The 18,472-nt window shown below is 47.5% G+C and overlaps 1 protein-coding gene across 10 annotated transcripts in view; it reads left to right on the forward strand.

The window, feature by feature from the left end:
• Positions 1-29: 29 nt before the first annotated feature.
• USP20 (ubiquitin specific peptidase 20) overlaps positions 30-18,472 on the forward strand; it is a 43,022-nt gene continuing 24,579 nt past the window's right edge. Inside the window, exons 1-6 of one of the 10 annotated variants that reach the window (XM_041726404.1) lie at positions 38-108; positions 5,426-5,577; positions 8,775-8,934; positions 12,702-12,843; positions 13,995-14,090; positions 17,940-17,993. In XM_041726404.1, coding sequence (XP_041582338.1) covers positions 14,010-14,090; positions 17,940-17,993 — 135 coding nt within the window. In that variant the 5' untranslated portion in view covers positions 38-108; positions 5,426-5,577; positions 8,775-8,934; positions 12,702-12,843; positions 13,995-14,009. Of the gene's footprint in view, positions 232-855; positions 1,689-5,425; positions 5,578-8,774; positions 8,935-12,701; positions 12,844-13,994; positions 14,091-17,939; positions 17,994-18,472 lie in introns of those variants that run through there. The other 9 variants (XM_041726413.1, XM_041726412.1, XM_041726403.1 and 6 more) reach the window with 9 other exon arrangements.

An 18,472-nucleotide genomic window follows, 5' to 3' on the forward strand; every position in this document is an offset into this window, starting at 1 on the left:
GGCCGAGGGGGAGGAGGCGGGGCGCGGTCAGCGGGTCCCACGGCCCTGCGCCTTGCGGCTGTGGGTGCGCTTAACTGACAGGCGGCGGCGGCGCGGTTGCGACGGCAGGTGAGTTCCGGGCCGCAGCCGGCTGCTTCGGGGGGCCGGGCCTCTCCCGGCAGGGGCTCCCCTGGCCTGGCTGCGGGCCGGATGGGGCCTGGCCCTGCCAGGTGCGCAGGACGCCGCTGCCAGGTGAGCGGAGCCCAGGACCCCCGGCCGCTGCCGCCCTCTCCCCTCCTCCGGCGGCGCCGGGGTGCCCTCGGGGCCCCGATGCCCCACTTGCAACCCTGGGGGGCTCGTTGCTGCTCCGGAACTGGGGGCCGCCATCTCTTTTATTTCTGCGGCGCCTGACCCAGCACGAGTTGAAAGCACCGCGTCTTGGGGCGCTGACTTATTCCCCCAGGGTCTGGGCCTTGACGTGCATTTTTTTTCTTTAGGGATAAAAGATGACCACCTCTTAGCAATGGTAAATTAAGGTCCTGGCGCCGACTGCCCCGCTAGGGGGGGCCTCCAGCCACTTCATCCCTGCGTCCGAGGTTTTGAACCTACTCCGGAGGGTTTGAGGGCAGAGAGAGGGCCCTTTGTCGTGTGTTTGCCGGCCGCCTCCCCGGACCTTCAGGGGCCTTGTTTTCGTCCTTTGTCACGACGACTGTCGCCCTGCCCTCCGCCTTTCCACCCCGAGGATGCTGTGAGGATTACATTTATTTGAGAAGAACCAGGCATCAACGAACCGCTTAGGAAATAACTAAATGTATCGATGATGGCTTACAGGACTTTTAGAAACCTCGTAAATAGTTTTCCTTTTCTCAGTATAGGCCGGTCCTTTACTTTGCAAGCACTGCCTCTTACTAAGCACTGCTGTGTGGCAGGCACGGGGCTAAGCATCGTCTCTGTGAACTCCCACAATCCTATGAAGTAGATCGAGTTATTTTTCATTTCGCAAGCGAGGAGACTTTGGCTCAGAAAGGCAATAGGTGCCTAAGGTTACACAGCTCGAAGGTGGAACAGGGATCAGTGGCAGGCCCACCTCTGCTGCAGGTTATGCACAGTAGAAGCTCAGTAAATGTTTGCTGTAGCTGTTGTGATTGTTGGTTGGGGGGAGGCGCTGATGGAGACTGTTTTGGTTTCCTCTTCTGGAAGACCATTCAGAAGCAGGGCAGCACTTCTGGAATGCCTTCCTTTTCTCTGGAACAGTCTCTCGAGATTGCTGCTCTTTTCCTTGGACCGAGACAGATGGACTCAGGACTTCTTGGAACAGCTTTTTGGCTTTGGTCAAAAGCCATATATTAAAATCTCAAAGTCTTGCCTTCTGCAGTCTGGTTCAGCGAACCCCAGATGCACCTGGGAATCACTGGACACCCTGTCCCTGCTGGCTGAAGGGGAGGCTCCCTGGGCGCTGCTGCGGGAACCCAGGGAGTTCCATGTCTGCAGACGTCACGCTTTTCAGAGGTGGCTCTGATTTTGCCCACCCAGCAACCCTCCTACTAGGAGGTATTGGACAGCCCTAAGGAGAGGGCCAGAAGGCCAAGGACATTTCTGGACCCCTCTTCTCTTCTGACATCCCAGGGAGGAGCACCTGGTACCAATGAGCTGTCCCTGCTTGGCAGGGCCGGAGTGCCCCATGCTACTCACCACCTGGGTTGTGGCAGGTCTGAGATCTGTTTAGCAAAAGCAGTGCTTGGAAAGTGGCAGTTGTGAATCTGGCAGTGGGTGGCTGGGCAAAGGGGCTGCAGACTCTTTAAGTGTTGCTGGGCCTTTTTGGGGGGTGAGATGAAAGTGCTTCTCAGAGGGAGCCTCCAGGAAATTTGGGTTCTCTTTAGAGATGTGTCATGTTTTAGTTTTGACAGTGGTGGTTTAAGGAAATGTATGGGTTTGGCTTATTTTGGGTTGGTTTGCTAGCTCCTTTCTGGAGTCAGACTTGTTTCACGGTTCAGTGAACATTAATGTCTAGGTAGATTTGGGATGAAGCAAAGCCATTGCAGTTCACAGCCTGGCTGCAGTAAGTGTTCAATAAAATTTTGTTGGACTAATTTATTTATTCAGGTATTTCCTGAGCTTTTACTATATGAAGCAGGCACTGTTCTAAGTGCTTGAAGTATGCCAGGGAACAAAAGAGATGAAAGATCCCTGATCTAGTGGACTTTAGGTTGTTGTTGTTGTTGCTGTGTGTGTTTTTTTTTTTTTTTTAAGATTTTATTTATTTGAGAGAGAGAAAATGAGAGCATGAGGAAGGAGGGAATAATGGGGAGGAGTAGAGGAAGAGGGAAAAGAGGACTCCACACTGAGGGCAGGGCTCTCTAATCCCACGACCCTGAGATCATGACCTGAGCAGAAATCAAGAGTCAGATGCCCAACCAACTGAGCCACCCAGGCACCATGGACGTTAGGTTCTAATGACATAAGTATGTAAAGTATATTAGCGGGTGATGATTGGTATGGAAATAGAGTGAGGTGAGGGAATCACGAATAGGAGGTGGGACCGAATTGCAAATTTAAATTAATATATTCTCATTTGTGGTTAGGTCGGTAATATGATATAACAGTAGAGTGAATTCTAGGTCCTGACTCTCAGTTCAAGCCCCAGCTCTGCCAATTTACCATGTGACTCTGGGCATGACCCTTCCCTTCTCTGAGCCTCTTTCCCCGCTGGAGTCCCTGTTCTGCCATTTACTGTCTATGAGACTTTTGGCATGAACCCCTCTGTGCCTCTCCTGCTTTGCGGTTTCAGGGTTTTTCAGTCTATATTTCTGCTTTTACTTGAGCACTCCAGGGTTTGTGGCTTCTCAGTGGCTGGGACCAGTCACTGCTTCCAGCCTACTAACCCCCCAAAACTGCCAGCCTGAGGTGGCCCCAAACCCATGCCCTCTCCAGTGAACTGACTCTTTTTCCAGAGCCTGGAACAAGTTGCAGTACCAGGCTTCAGAGGTGTTCTCCTTGACTTCAGGAGTTTAAGTTGAGAAGAAAAGTGCTTTGTGAATCATGACTCAGAAGTGGCTCCTGTGAAGGAGGCCAGAGGAAGCTGCCCTTGGAATGGGGGTGTTTGGCTGGGAGGAGGTAAAGATCGTCCCCACTCCAGGCTGGCTGGAGCTGTTTGGGAGAATGTGGAGCTGACAGTTCAGAACACTGACTTCAGGGAGGGCAGTCCTGGGTTCAAATTCTGGATCAGCAGCTCAGTAGCTGTGTGACCTCCAGCCAGTTACTCCACCTCTCTGACCTCAGCCTCTCCTCCTTTAGTGATGGAGGTGGAGATGGATTGAGCACCCAGTGTTGCCTGCCTTCCAGGACAGCGGTAAGGATTCAGTGAGTGCCGTTAGTATCAGTTCCACTGCATGGGGCCATTCTAGGCAGGGGCGAGGTGGGTAAGGCAAATGAGAACGGAAGTGTGGGGGAAGCAAGACTTGTCAAGGCCACTCCCAAGGCAGTGGGTTCTGCTTGGGAGTCAGGAGGATGTTGAACTCTAGGGAATTAGGACTGGGTTGATGGAAGGGATGTATTTGGGCTTTAGGGGAAATGGAGTTGCTTGGAAATAGGAGAGAGAGAAGAGGGCAGGAGGAAGGAAAAGGGATCATACTCTGAGGGTCTGAGGGGTATGGGCAGGTATGTGGAGTGTGAGATGGCTGGTATGATAAGGATCAGGGCAGGTAGGTGTCCCCGTGTTGGCAGGGGCTTGGCAGCATCCCATCTCCCGTCCTAAGGAACTGGATTCCCAGCTGGGAGGAGGAGGTAGCCAGAACTGCCAGGAAAACGATGAGTAATGGGCACCCTAGGCCTGGTCTGAGTGGCTGGTGCCAGGCCCAGAGGTGCTGCCTGTCTGCCCGGCTGGAGCACTTCCCCCCAACTTCCTTGCTGCAGGCTCCCCCTCATGCTGAACACTCTCGGAAGCCTCACTGGGGCCTGAAATGGGTGGGCTCTGTGCCAGACCTGCCAGGGCCTCTTTCCTGCAGCTTTCTCTGCCCCAGGAGAGGAGACCAAGCATTCAGAGCAAGTTGCTGAACGCAGGGCTAGCTGTCTCATTGCCTCCCTCAATTAGGGTCAATCCTGGGGCTAACGTATGTGAAAGCAGCCGGCATGGGGTATGAGCGCAGGAAAAGGTGGCTGCCACTAGTAACGATCGCATCCCCAGTGGCTGCAAACAGCTACCCTGGTGTTGAAATACAGGCCTATGTGCCCATGAGGGCAGGGCCCAAACCTGGCATGTGTCCCATTACCCCAAGCCAATCCAGTTGGGTACCAAGATAAAACGAAGTGAAAGCTTCTAGGCAGCGGAGATAAATGGAACGCAGGCCTGTAGACCAGGTGCTTCTGACATTTCAGGTGCTGTGTGCAGAACAGTAAACACCCACGGTTTACGGTACTGCCACTCAGCTTTTCCCTCCATACACACTGATGTTTTTAACCATCAGCTCTGAAAAAAAAATGTTAATCAACTTCAAACTTTTCTCTTTTTTAAAAAATATTTTATTTATTTATTCATGAGAGGGAGAGAGAGAGGCAGAGATACAGACAGAGGGAGAAGCAGGCTCTATGCAGGGAGCCTGATGTGGGACTTGATCCTAGGACCCCAGGATCACGCCCTGGGCCAAAGGCAGGTGCTAAACCACTGAGCCACCTGGGGATCCCAACTTCAAACTTTTCTATGTTGGGCATGCTCCTTGGTAGGCAGATACATTTAGATAGTGGATCTAGGAGGAATTTTGTCAATATGTATCCAGAGCCTTCAGAACATACATTTTGACCCAGTAATTTTTCCTGGGTCAAAGATGTAGTCAAAGATTTATATCCCAAAATATTTCTCACTGCCTTATTTATAATCGTAACACACACACACACACACACACACACAAATATCCTAAGTGGCTAAGAGTAGGAAAGCAGCCAGGTAAGGGGTAGATTAAATTGTTTTCTTTTTTAAAAGATTTTATTTATTTACTCTTGAGAGAAACAAAAAAAGAGGCTGAGACATAAGCACAGGGAGAAGCTGGCTCACCACGGGGAGCCCGATGCAGAACTCATCGCAGGATCATGCCCTGAGCCGAAGGGAGAAGCTCAACCACTGAGCCACCCCAGCATCCCAGGTATAGCTTAAATTGTATGTGAGATGTTATTCAGCCATTAGAAATGAAATTGTTGAAAAGAAGTTTAGTGACAGGAAAAATCTACATGATATAAACAGAAAAACCTTGTATACAAACTGTATCTGTTACATTCTAGTTTCATTCATACACATGAACAAGAGTAACTAACACAGTAACCACCACCACCACCACATTCCTAAGGATCCCAGGTGATTTTTATGCCATTTTATGTTTGTCAGTGTTCTCCAGCTTCTACAGAGGTGTATATTAATTTTATTGAAGCCACGTAAAAAGCCTTTTTCTATTTTCAGGATAGGCGGGAGGAGATGAAAAATTATAATCCAACATGGAAGTTAATAAGACAAAAACAAAGGCATTAAGAGAGGATCTTCAAGTGAATGAGTCACATGGTGAAGGGTTAGACTTTGAAGCCACTCAGCAGCTGAAGCACTTCCTCTGTCAGGTATTTTGGGACCACTCGGGTGCTGCCCCGCTCTAAAAGGGACCTCAGGTGTCCTGTTTAGGGTCTGGAGAGCCCCCAGGGAATGGAGGTCAAGCTCCCCCAGTGTTCTCTCAGGGATCTGGGGAAAAGCAAGGGCCCAGGAGGGACAACTTACCTACCAACTAGGCCAGACAGACTTTCTTTTTATTTTGGAAACTTTAAAGATACTTACAAGTAACCTATCAGGTTGTGTATTGTGTATTACAAAAGCAACATCAATTCATTGTTAAAAGGCAGACAAGCAAAAGAGGAGGAGACAAAAATCACTTTGATTCCATCCCCCTGGAATGATGATAACATCATCGTAGGCACAAAGCAAGATTAGTTTATCAAAGTGGAATTTTTCTGTGGTGGTGTCTTATGGCTTTTTATACCTTTGATCCACCCAACAAGTATTTACTGAGAAGTCACTGTTTTAGATGCCATTCTAGGTATTTGGGCTGTAGCAGTGAACAAAACAAGTCCCTGCCCTTGGGGGGAATGTGTGTGTGTGTGTGTGTGTGTGTGTGTGTGTGTGTATGCAACCTCAGAATTTTTTTTTTATTTTTGAAAAATTTTTTGAAATATCATTAAAATACATATAAAATGTAGCATCTTGGTCATCTTTAGTGTGCAGCCTCTTGACATTAAATCACATTCACATTGTTGTGCAGCCATCACCCCCATCCATCTCCAGAACTTTCCCTTCTTCCCAGACTGAAATTTCGTCTCCATTAAGCATGACCCCTCCCTCTCCCTGGCAACCACCATTCTACTTTCTGTCTCTATAGATTTCATTCTTTTAGGTAGTTCCTAGAAGTGGAATTGTATAGTATTTATCTCTGTGTCTGGCTCATCTTACCTAGCATAATGTCCTCAAGGTTCATCTTTGTTGAAGTGTGAGTCAGAATTTTCTACCTTTTTAAAGCTAGAGAATATTCTGTTGTATGGATATAGCACATTTTTTTATCTGTTCGTCTTTTGATGGACCCTTGGATTGCTTCCTCCTTTGGTTCTTGTGACTAATGCTGCTATTAACATGGTGTATGAATATCCAAGTCCCTGCTTTGAGTACTTTGGGGTGTATACCAAGAAGTGGGGGGCACCTGGGTGGCTCAGTCAGTAGAACATGTGGATCTTAATCTCAGGGTCATGAGTTCAAGTTCCACATTGGGCACAGAGCCTACTTACAAATAAAGAAAAGGAAAAATCTTTTTTTTTTTAAAAAAAGGGACTTTTGATCAACTTTATTGAGCTATAATTTACATGCACCAAAATGCATGCACTTTAAAGATGCAGTTCCTGAGATTTCATAGGTATAGAGACCTGGCTAAATCCCACCCCAGTCAAGATCTAGAACATTCCAACACCACAGAAGTTCCCTTGCCTCTTTACAGTATGGACTCACCCTCTGCCCCAGGCAACCACTGACCCAGTTTCTAATGCCTTAGATTAGTTTTTATCTGTTTTGAAATTTCATATAAAGAGAATCATAGACTATGTACTCTTTTGTAACTGACTTCTTTGACTCAGTTTAATGTGCTTGGAATTGCCCCTGTTAAAAAAAAAATAAAAATAAAAAAAAAAATAAAAAAAAAAAAAGGAATTGCCCCTGTTGCTGTGTATATCCTGGGCTCTTTTTTTTTTTTTTTCCTTAAGATTTTATTTATTTATTCATGAGAGACACAGAGAGAGAGAAGCACAGACACAGGCAGGGGGAGAAGCAGGCTTCATGCAGGGAGCCTGATGTGGGGCTCAATCCAGGGACTCCAGGATCATGCCCTGGGCTGAAGTGCCTGCCTTCGGACAGATGGCTGAGCCACCCAGGGATCCCCTATCCTGGGTTCTTTTTGATGCTGAGTAGTATGTCATTCTATGAATACACTGTTAGTTGGCTTCAGTCTCCTGTTGTTGGACCCGGGGAGGTCTTTGCAATTTTGAGCTGTTACATATAAAGTTACTATGAATGTTTGCATACAAGTCTTTGTGTAGAGGTATGTTTTCATTTCTCCTGTGCAAATATCTAACAGTGGAATTGCAGGGACATGTGACAAGTATATGCTTGACTTTGTAGGAAACTGCCAAGCTATTTTCCAGCTTTTGACATTGTTTTACAGTCCTATTAATGAAATTCTTTCACATCTTCAGCAACACCTGGTATTATAGATTTTATTAGTTTTAGATGTTTTTGGTGTTGTGAGATGTTATCTCAAAAACAATGTTGAGCATGCCTTTATGTGATTGTTGGCCATTCTTACCTGGTGAAGTACTTGCACAATCCTTCACCCATTTCACAAAATCGGCAGTTTATCCTTCCACAGAGGAAGTGAACACTTTATCCTCCTTTGGTTGTATATATTTTTTGGATATTTGTTAGATACATGTAATGCGAACATTTTCTCCAAGTCTGTAGTTTGCTTTTCCATTTCCTTAATGGCATCTTTTGAAAAGAAAAATGTTTAATTTTGAAAAAGCTCAGTTTTTCAATGTTTCCTTTTATAATGAAGACCTTTTGTGTCCTAAGACCATTGTGGACTCCAGATTTGCAAAGGTTCTCTCCTATGATTTCCTCTAGAAGTTCTAGAGTTTAAATATTTGCTGCTGTGAAGTCTGAGACCAGAACTGGCTGCCTGGACTATGCCAGGGCTTGTCATGGGGTGGTCAGGGATGTGGGATCACTCAGATCCACCCCTACTGAGGGAGGTGCATCTGCAGCAGCACCGTGGTAGCTCCATGGATGGACCTCGAAGGCTCTGTGGCGTTTGCAAAGCTCCCAAACCAAGTATACAGAAAATTGGTGGACAGGGGCTACCTGTCACATTATGGCTATAGGTTAATCTGGATTGGGAACGTGGATGTTAATCAACTCCTATTCTTCACAGATTTGTAGTTTCCAGGGCATTCAGGTACTTCCCATGGTAAAAAAGACTGCACAGGTGGAACAGTCCGGAGTTTTAATCAAAGGAGGTGATGTTGGGGCACCTGGGTGGCTCAGTCATTAAGTGTCTGATTTTGGCTCAGGTCATGATCTCAGGGTCGTGAGATTAAGCCCCATATCGGGCTCTCTGCTCAGCAGGGAGTTGGCTTGTCCTTCTCTCTCTGACCGCTCACACACACACTCACTGCTCATGCTCTCTCTCTCAAATAAATACATCTGTTTTGTTTTGTTTTGTTTTAAGGAGATGGTGTTCAACTGCTGCTCACAATAGCTGATACCCCAGGATTTGGAGATACAGCCCATAATGTAATTGCTGGCAGCCTGTTTTTGACCACATTGCTAGTAAATTTGAAGACTAAGTGCAGAATTTCCGGTGAACAGATATCAGAAGCCTGATAAAGGTGCGGTGTTGCTCTACTTCATTGCTCCTTCAGGACATAAGCTTAAACCGTTGGACATTGAGTTTATGTGAAAATGAAGGTCATCTCACTTATTGCCAAAGTAGACATGCTCACTCACATCAGAGGCTTGCCAATGGTTTAAAAAAAAAAAAACAGATAAAGAAATACAAGCACATAAAATATATTGGGGCTCCCAGTTGGTTCAGTCAGTTACGCATCTGCCTTTGACTCAGGTCATGATCCCGAGACCCTGGGGTGAAGCCCCACGTCAGGTTCCCTGCTCAGTGCAGCATTTGCTTCTCTTTCTCCCTCTCCCTCTGCCCTCCCCCACCTCCCACTTATGCTCTCTCTCTCAAATAAATTAATAAAAATCTTAAAAAAAGAAAAAGAAAACATACTGAGTTTATGGAAACAGAAGGTGAGGAAGAGAGAAGGCTTGTTAAAAATACAAAGAACTGGAAAAAAAACAAAAACACAAAGGACTGTTTAGCCCTCGTTATGGCAGGTAGCAATCGTGTGAATGAAGTGAGGGGCAGAAGAGTCGGAGGAAGGCAGGGTGCTGCCGGGGTTGAGAATGGTGAACATTGGGGCTTTACAATTCTAAGAAGTATGTTGATAAAAACACATGCATAAGCCTTGAAAGATGTCACTGATCACGTATGTTCTGAGAAGGGCAGCAGCAGGAAATAGCAGCAGGGTCTGGTAATGGAGGAGCCAGGCAGCATGCCCAGAGCCCTCCGGCACAAATGGAAGAAGGGTGTGTGTGGCTCGGGGAGGATCTGCAGATGCAGCAGATGACTGATGTGAAGGCCAGAGAAAAAGGGGAAAAACTGAAGGACTCTGGAGCTGAGCTCTGGCAGTGCCATGAGCAAATGAAGAACTAGAGGAAAAAGAATTAGGGGAAGATGTCATCAATTTGAAAATGGGAAAGCGAGCTGTGCATCTCAATGATGTATTTTGGAATAGCCCGACTATTTGAGAACCTTGGAAAAGAATAAGAAGAAAGAGAAGATCTTTTAAAACCTCTGTTGGCCACCAATTACATAGTCTGTGTTCTATTTCTTTTTTTTTTTTTTTTTTTTATTTATGATAGTCACAGAGGGAGAGAGAGAGGCAGAGACACAGGCGGAGGGAGAAGCAGGCTCCATACACCGGGAGCCCGACGTGGGATTCGATCCCGGGTCTCCAGGATCGCGCCCTGGGCCAAAGGCAGGCGCCAAACCGCTGCGCCACCCAGGGATCCCCTGTGTTCTATTTCTAAATAAGCTTTGTGTATGATGTGAGGTAGGGGTTAAAGGTAATTTTGTCTCCCATATAGAGAACCTCTATTGAAAAGACTGTCTTTTTTGCCTGTTGAATTATATCCGTACCTTTAAAAAGAAAAGATTTTATTTATTTAAGAGAGAGGAGAGGGGAGAGAATGAGCAACGGGAGGGGCAGTGACAGAGGGAGAAGCAGACTGCCCACTGAATGTGGAGCACAAAGCAAGGGCTAGAACCCAGGACTCCAGGATCATAGCCTGAGCTGAAGGCAGATGCTTAACTGAACCACCCAGGCACTGCTATCAATACCTCTTTTGAAATCATTTGACCACATATGTGCAGGTCTAACTCCAGACGCTCGCTTCTACTCTCTTGAGCTGTGTGTCTGTGTTTGAGTTAATGCCACACTGACTTGATGATTGAATCTTTATAGAAAGTCCTCAGTCAGATGGTCTAAGTCTTTCATCCTTGTGCTTTTTCCAAATTGTTTTGACTTTTTTCTGTATGCATTTTAGAACTAGCTTGACAATTTCTACAAGAAAGCTTGCTGGAATTTTGACCGAGATTGCATGGAATCTGTAGACCAATTTGGGCAGAATGGATATCTCAATATGGAGTGCACCAATCCACAAACATGGTGTATCTCTCTATATACTTAGATCCAGTTTAATTTTGTGGATAGGAAGATTCAATATTTACATTTTTAGTGGCTGCACAGTACAACAGAGTGTGGGTGTGTCATTATTTGTCTGATACCTGTTGTCATTAGCTTAGATTATAATCCAGTTCCCCCCATTATAAACAGCACATATCTTTTATCATTCTGTCTTTGCACACACCCTGAGTATTTACTTGGAAAAAATCTGGAGCCACGTTAAACCTCTGGACTCTTCTTTGCTATTTACCTTATTTAAAATGGTGATTTGCCGTGAAACATGGAATGTCCGTGATCCAGGCTCGTTTTGGTGAGATCCCAACAGCACAGTAATTTAGAACAGGAGGCAGTAAGCTATGGAAGCAAGCCCAGGTTATTTTGCAGAGCTCTCAAGCTAAGATTTTTTTTTAAGATTTTATTTATTCACGAGAGACACAGAGACAGAGAGGCAGAGGGAGAAGCAGGTGGGGAGCCTGATGCGGGACTTGATCCCAGGACCCAGGGATCACGACCTGAGCCAAAGGCAGGTGCTCAACCACTGAGCTACCCAGGTGCCAAAGAATTTTTTTAAAAAATTGTTTTAATACATTTTGTTTTGTTTTGTTTTGTTTTTTAATACATTATTAAAAAAATACAAAGAATGTGTGATAAAGATTAACATGGCCCACAAAGCCTAAATTATTTACTGCCTGGTAGGTCCTAGACAAGATTTGCCAAGCCCTGATTCAGAGCATGGCTCTGTACCAGATAATCTGATCAAATACCCACCCATGACTTACTAGCTAAGGATTGACTGTGGCCAAGTCCTATAGTTAACTAAGCTCTAGTTTTGTTTCTTCTGTAAGACAGGGGCAATGAGGGTATTTGGAGGGTTGTTGGCCACAGGGCTCTTCCCCCCAATCTGGATTTGGAGGAACTTAAGTAGTCTGATTGCACATATGAATCAAGATGGGCCTGTCACCATCATCCTTGTCCTAAGCATTGTTTGTAGCTCTGGGCATCAAGCTCATAAGCTGGCTCTGTGATCTAGTTGGAGAGATGGGGCACACACCAAAGACCCTCCCTCCCCACTCTGCCCATCCCCCACATGTACTGCAGCTTGCCAACCCTGTGCACTTAACCTCAGTGGAAATGGGAAGAAAAAAAAAAAGCAAAAACCCAAAACCCTAAAAATCTGGCTTCAAGTGAGGAAGCTTGGAATTTAGAACCTTGAACCCATCGTTGTCATGTGACTATTTTAAGTGTTAGCTTCTAACTGCCTCTCCCTTTTTGAACTGGCCACATCTGGGAGACTGTGTCCCAGCAGGGAAGTGGGGTGGGGGGCAGTGGTGACATGTGGATGGGCTCCGTTGTGCCTCTAACCTGGGGTTGCTTAAGACTTGAAGGTTGGGGATTCTGAGCAGCACAGGATCCTTGGAAGAGGCACAAAGAATGATCTGAGGGTCCCAGTGGCATGCGTGAGAGGGGCTGAGCCTTCTGTCTGGAGGGTTAATGTGCTGTGGCTGCCAGAGGGAGCAGTAGCTGGAGAGGCCCTTGGCCTCTCTTATAGACCCTTGAAGGTCATTGCTCTCAGGGATCACAAAAGTAATGCCCAGCAGTGGCTACTGAAGGGTTGCACACCCTCAAGGTGGGGCTGGCTCTATTTGCCAGCTCTATACAAGCCTTCTTTCGCTATCCAGGTAGTGGTGTGTTTTTATTGTCCAGCTTATAGGTTGCCCAAATATCCAAAAATTCACCTGCCTCCCCCCCCGCCCCGTAGGAATTTGGGCCAATTTTCAGCCTCTGGTCCATGCAAAGAGGGATTTTAAAATAATAGAGCTGCATGAAGTATAGCTGGTTTGTCTCCCCAGGTGTCCTGCCCGAGGCCTCCACTCACCCCTGCTGACACGGCCTCCACTCACTCCTGCTGACGCGGCCACCACTGTTGGCTCTCCACTGTCCACGGAGGATGCAGATGTCGGCTGCTCCCTGGGGGTGTCACTTTACACAGAGGTAGGCCCACAACCTTCCTGTCTCCAGGGTAGCCCTTAAACACGGACTGAGGAAGAAATTCTTTTGGGTGAAATAACGGAACTGTGGTTATATCTTTTTTCCTTCTTTCAAACCCTTATCTTTTAGAAGAACGTGCACAGATGAAATGGTGTCGTATCTGGGAATCTCCTGCCAAAAAAAAGAGGAAGTGGGGGGTTGGGCTGAAGCAGGGTTGGCCATGAATGGCTCATGGTTGAAGCCAGGTAACGGGTGCAGTTTTGTCTGCTTCTGCGTGTTTACATTTTCCCAAGTTAAAAAGAGAGCGAACATGGGCAGGGCCTTGGCTGTAGCACTCCTTCCTGTGAGACATGAGCTAAGAAGGACGCCCCGTTTCCTAATCTGTAAAATGGGGTGAACCACAGCTGCCTCGAAGATGGCTGGGGAGGTTTGTAATGAAATAATGCATGGAAACCACTCAATGTGCTACCTGGAACCTGATGGCACCCGTGGCACCTGTTCTGGCTGAGAGCCTGGGCTAGTTGCCCCCTGGCTGACCATTTCTGATGGGGAGGGGCCTTCCAGGAGAGGTAGGGGTCAACCTCCTGTGGTGGACACACACCCTTTGGCTTTGATTAAACCACCTTGATGCCACTCAGTCCTTGGTTGGTTTGGACCTTTTGTGACAATGGTTTGGAGCTAGAATCAGCAGTCAGGTGGGGGTGTGATTTCTGCTGAAGTTTTGAGTGGCTAAAGCAAATCCATTTTTATACATTTTCTTTTGAAATAGTAGTAACTCTCAGGGCGTTGCCATAAATGTGCTGGGAGGTCCTAAATACCTTTCACTCGGTTTCCCCCAGTGGTACCATATCTTTGATATGTCTATAGTACAGCATTCCATCCAGTAAAGTTGACATTGGTACAACCCACAGGGTTTATTCACATTTCATCAGTTTCACATGTCCTTGAGCAACCCGTTGGGATCAATGTCACTGTCAGGCCCAATTCCCAGAGAAGGACACTGAGGCTCAGAGAAGTTAGGTAGCTTCCTCGAGTCACCAGCTGATATGTGGCAGAGCCAGGATTCAAGACCGAAGTCATGTGGTGAACCAGTAGCCCCTGCCTCCCTCCAGCAGTGGCTGCCATTAACCCAGGCTCCCTGTGTTTTCTTGTAGGTGAGACCAGCCAGAATGGGGGACTCCAGGGACTTTTGTCCTCACCTTGACTCTATAGGGGAGGTAACCAAGGAAGACTTGCTGTTCAAATCTAAGGTAAAGGGTCAGGCTTTACAGAGCTGGGGCCCACACCTGGGGCACTGCGGTCCTGAGGTAGAGGTGTTTCCAAAGGTTTATGGAAGATCTGGCTTCCCGACAGTCTCTGCTTAGCCTTTTGTGTAAATGGAAGGGCTGGCGTCTGTTTGGGAGGCCTTCCGGGGGCTGTGTCTTAATAGCCGTTAATTATCACTTAGCCCACTCCATTTGGAAGCCACCAATGCTCAGTGCATTAGCTGCCAGAGTGGGAGCATGGAGCCTTTCCAAGGCAAAGAATGGATCATGTTTTGAAAGTCCATGGGCATTTTGACACCTGTGACCTGAGGAGGGCCCTGGGAGGCCCAAAGCGCAGGGCCTTTCTCTCTGACTGGGGTTTCCTGTGGTTCAAAATCAAACAATATGAAAATATCAATGTCGAGAAATCCCCCTCCCACCCTCTGTGCTCACTCTCCCTGTCCCACCTTTAGGGAGCCACTTAGTTTCTTTTGTTCCTTTTCAGACTTTTTAAATGCAAATATGCTGATTTTTTCATTTCCCCCTTCATTACATAAAAGGTAGCATACTGCAGATACTTTTGTAACTTGCTTTATTCACAGGACAGTGTATCCTGGAGCTCTTCCAACCCTGTGTACATAGACAGTTTTCTCATTCTTTGCCCTGGAATTGCATGGTATCTCATTGTATGAGCCCTGTAACTGAGCCTCCATGGGTGGGCACCCTGGCTCTTCTTCGCATGTGGGGGATATGATGCTGTGATGAAGGGTCTCCTGGAAATGCCATTGTGTGTAGGGGGTGGGGAGGGCAGATCAGAGGGTAGAACATGTGGAGGACACACTCCCTGGGAATGGGGTCCAGGGTCAGATTCCTAGACAAATTGCCAGCTCTTCTTTCTGGGCACAGGTCCTGGGTTTGGCCTGAGCTGGCTTCATCTGAGCCTGCAGGCAGGATCAGGTCTTCAAAGTACCTGTGGCTTCTTTTGAAGTAGTTTCTCGCTTCTCTGTGGTCTGGAGGAGGGGTGGAGTGAGGCTGTGGTGTATTGCACTAACGCTGGGTTCTCTCTGAGTCTGCACAAAGGAATAAATGAGACAAGCCAAGGGGATTTTCCTCCAGAAGAGACAGGAATAGGGGGACGTGAGGGCAAAGAGGGGAGCAAGGAGGGAAGATCTGGACTGGGTCATACAGCCTTTTGGAAGTGTTAGTGCTTCTGGAGCTGGAAGACTGAGAACATCTGGAGATGTCTCAGGCCTGTATTTCGGGGAGCGTGTCTTCCACCCTTCTCTGAGCATCCAGGAATCTACAAAATGAAACCATGGTTGTTTTTAAAATACCGGAAGAGGTATGGATAGGAACAGGTCACAGTGGAGGAGATACAAAAGGCCAAGAAACTTCTAAAAGAAGATGCTTGACTTCACCAGTGGCCAGGGGTATTGCTGGTGATAGCAAGATGATGGCTTTTTCATCTGCCGGGTGAACCACAGGCTGATGCGATCAGCGCTGACAGTGATGGAGGAAAGGAGACCACACACATGCTGGGCTAGGTAGGCATTCCTGTTCATTCGGAGATGCTATTCCACTTGTGGGAGTTTATCCAGCAGAGACATAAGCACCAGTTATAAAGATACAAATGCAGCAGTCTTTATCAAGCATCATTTGTAAGAGAAAACTGGCAGCAGTCTGAATATTCATCAAGAAGGGAGGGGGTCAATTGTGCTGTGCCTACAGGGTGGAGCACCTTGTGGTCATTGCAAAGGACGAGGTGTGGTGTCTGTGTACAGACTTGGAAAGATGACCACAAAAAGGTGGCAGAAGCATGAGTCAGAGGAATACGTATAGTATGATCTTATTTTTCCTACAAATCACACCCCTTGCCCTAAATATATGTGCATATACATCTGTATCAGAAGAAAGTATGAAGGGACATGGTTTACATTATTCCAGCACATAGATGCTTTCTGCATTTATATTCTCTCTTTTTTAAAAAATATTTTATTTATTCATGAGAGATACAGAGAGAGGCAGAGACACAGGCAGAAGGAGAAGCAGGCTCCATGCAGGGAGCCCGAGCGGGACTCGATCCCGGGACTCCAGGACTGCGCCCTGAGCCAAAGGCAGGCGATAAACCGCTGAGCCACCCACGGATCCCCCTGCATTTATATTCTCTACTTCAAATTGTGTATCGTGTGTACGTGTCATCTGGACTGTTAGAACAAGCATACTCAGTGCCTGGCTGGCTCAGTCAGTAGAGCACGTGATTATGGATCTCGTGGTCTTGAGCTCGAGCCCCACAGAGACTCAGAGCCTACTTAAAAAAAGAGAAGTGCTTGATACTGTTGCCATTCAAATGACTGAAGCAAAAAGGACGCCCTGGAAGATGGAAGTGAATTGTTGAAATCAGAAAATCACAAGAGATAACAAATTCAGGAAGGTAGGGGCTACTGCTTCGAGGGCATGAAGTAAATGGGTCTCCTGCTGCCCATGGCAACCTCAGCAGGAGACCCTGTCAGGCTGCAAACCTCTGTTCCAACTTTCTTCACCTCAGCCCGTCAGAGCCATAAACTGTGCTTCATGAGAATGAGAAGTTCCCCTTGGAAGCATGGGAGGAGGAGGTCTGCTTTGCTGGTGGGGGCTCGATGACTCAGCCTCCCCAGCTTCCCTTTCCCAAGCCTGCTCTGTAGCCCAGCAGGACCTCAGAGCCTCAGTTCCTCATCTGTCCAAAAGGAGTGCAGCATAGAGTGGCGGGAATAATGTGAGCAATGTGTGAAGGACTTGGCCATGGTCATCCTCAGCAGGTGTCCCTCTTGCTCTGACTGAGCCCCATGCTGTATGTAACTGCTGTCAGAGCTGGCACTTAGAACCCACCTCCACTGATGGAGGCCCCTTGGGCACTGTGGAGGCTTACCTGGGAATTGCTGTTTGAACACATGTGCAGACAAGATTATTTAGGGCACATTTTAAGTTGTAACGAGACCCTGAGATACAGTATCTTTAATGAGGTAGACGTTTCCTTTTCTCTCCTGGAACAGTCCAGAGCTAGGTGGGATGGCAGGCGGGGGGCGCTGCCATTCTTAACACATGGCTTTCATCTCTGAGTGCAGAGTCCTTGCCTCTGCTCCTGCCTTTGCATTTGCCTTCCAGCCAATGGAAGGAGAAGGCATTGGGGGTGGGGGGGCGCACGTGTGTGTGAGTGTGTGTGTGTGTGTGTGTGTGCATGCACAGCCTAGAAGTGGCACATATCACTTCCATTGTCACTGTGTCCAGAACTAAGTCTGGTAACCACAGTGAAGGTCGAGAAATAGTCTGCGGCTGGCTGGCTGTGTGCTCAGCCCAGAGCCATGCATTCTGTTACTAAAGCCAGAAGAGGAGACACTGGTAGACAAGAAGCAGGCTCTGCCACCCAGAAGACCAGAGCACTCGGTGTTTTCTGTGGTCAGCAAACATAGTGATCTCCCAGTTTGTACCAGGCTCTGTGAAGTCACGAGGGTAGACAAAGACCATCCCTCTTTCATGGAGCCCAGAGTCTAGATGGGGAGAAAGGCTTACACGGTCATCAAAGGAAGAGTGGAGGGTGCGATAAAAGAGCATATTAACAGGTCTCTTTAAGTTTCAGATGATTTTATGGAAAATGTTTTTGCAGCACATGATGAAATAAAATTCAAACAGTAAAGTATAAAGTGCCCTGTGAGGAAGGACATTTAGATTGACAGGTGGGTGAAAGCCTTTTCGAGGCAAAAAATAAGCCTTTAAGTGGAGAGCTTTGGGGTACACCGTTGGCAATGGTGGGGGTGTGTGGCACCTCCGGCTGGAGTGGCTCCTTCAGGCTGCTCACTCTTGGCCCTTCCTCTCACACAGGGAGCCTGTCAGTCGTGTGGTGTTACCGGACCAAACCTGTGGGCCTGTCTCCAGGTAAGGCATCCTTTTCGCCTTTGGGAGTGTGGAGCTTGGTCTAGACTCTGGGCTGGGAGCGTCTGTCTCTGGTGGGTATTCCTGGAAACCTCAGGCATGGGGCCTGGATGTCTCAGGTGCATGGCCCAAACCAAGAGGGCGCCAGAGACCACACATCCCCCAGCTGGCCACCTGGCAGCCACTACAAATGACAAGAGAAAACAGGAGGTTGTGGAAGACCCTGGTGTAAATGATCCCATCTGCGCGAAAGGCAACATCTATACTCGCACATCTATGTGAGACTTGCTGTAGGCATCTCGGCTTGGCTCTGAGCCCTGGCTCTCCTTAGTAGCAGCCTGTCCCTGGGCCAGCCTGGGTCCTGTCTCCCAGCCTGTAAAGGAGGGGCCACATGCTGGGCAACTTGGGTTCAGCGGGGTGCATGGCCCGTAGACCATGCCCAGTAAATCTGGTCACGTCTCATTGTTATTGCTTATTAAAAA

Source organism: Vulpes lagopus, chromosome 12, assembly GCF_018345385.1.
Source record: "Vulpes lagopus strain Blue_001 chromosome 12, ASM1834538v1, whole genome shotgun sequence".
Lineage (NCBI taxonomy): Eukaryota > Metazoa > Chordata > Mammalia > Carnivora > Canidae > Vulpes > Vulpes lagopus.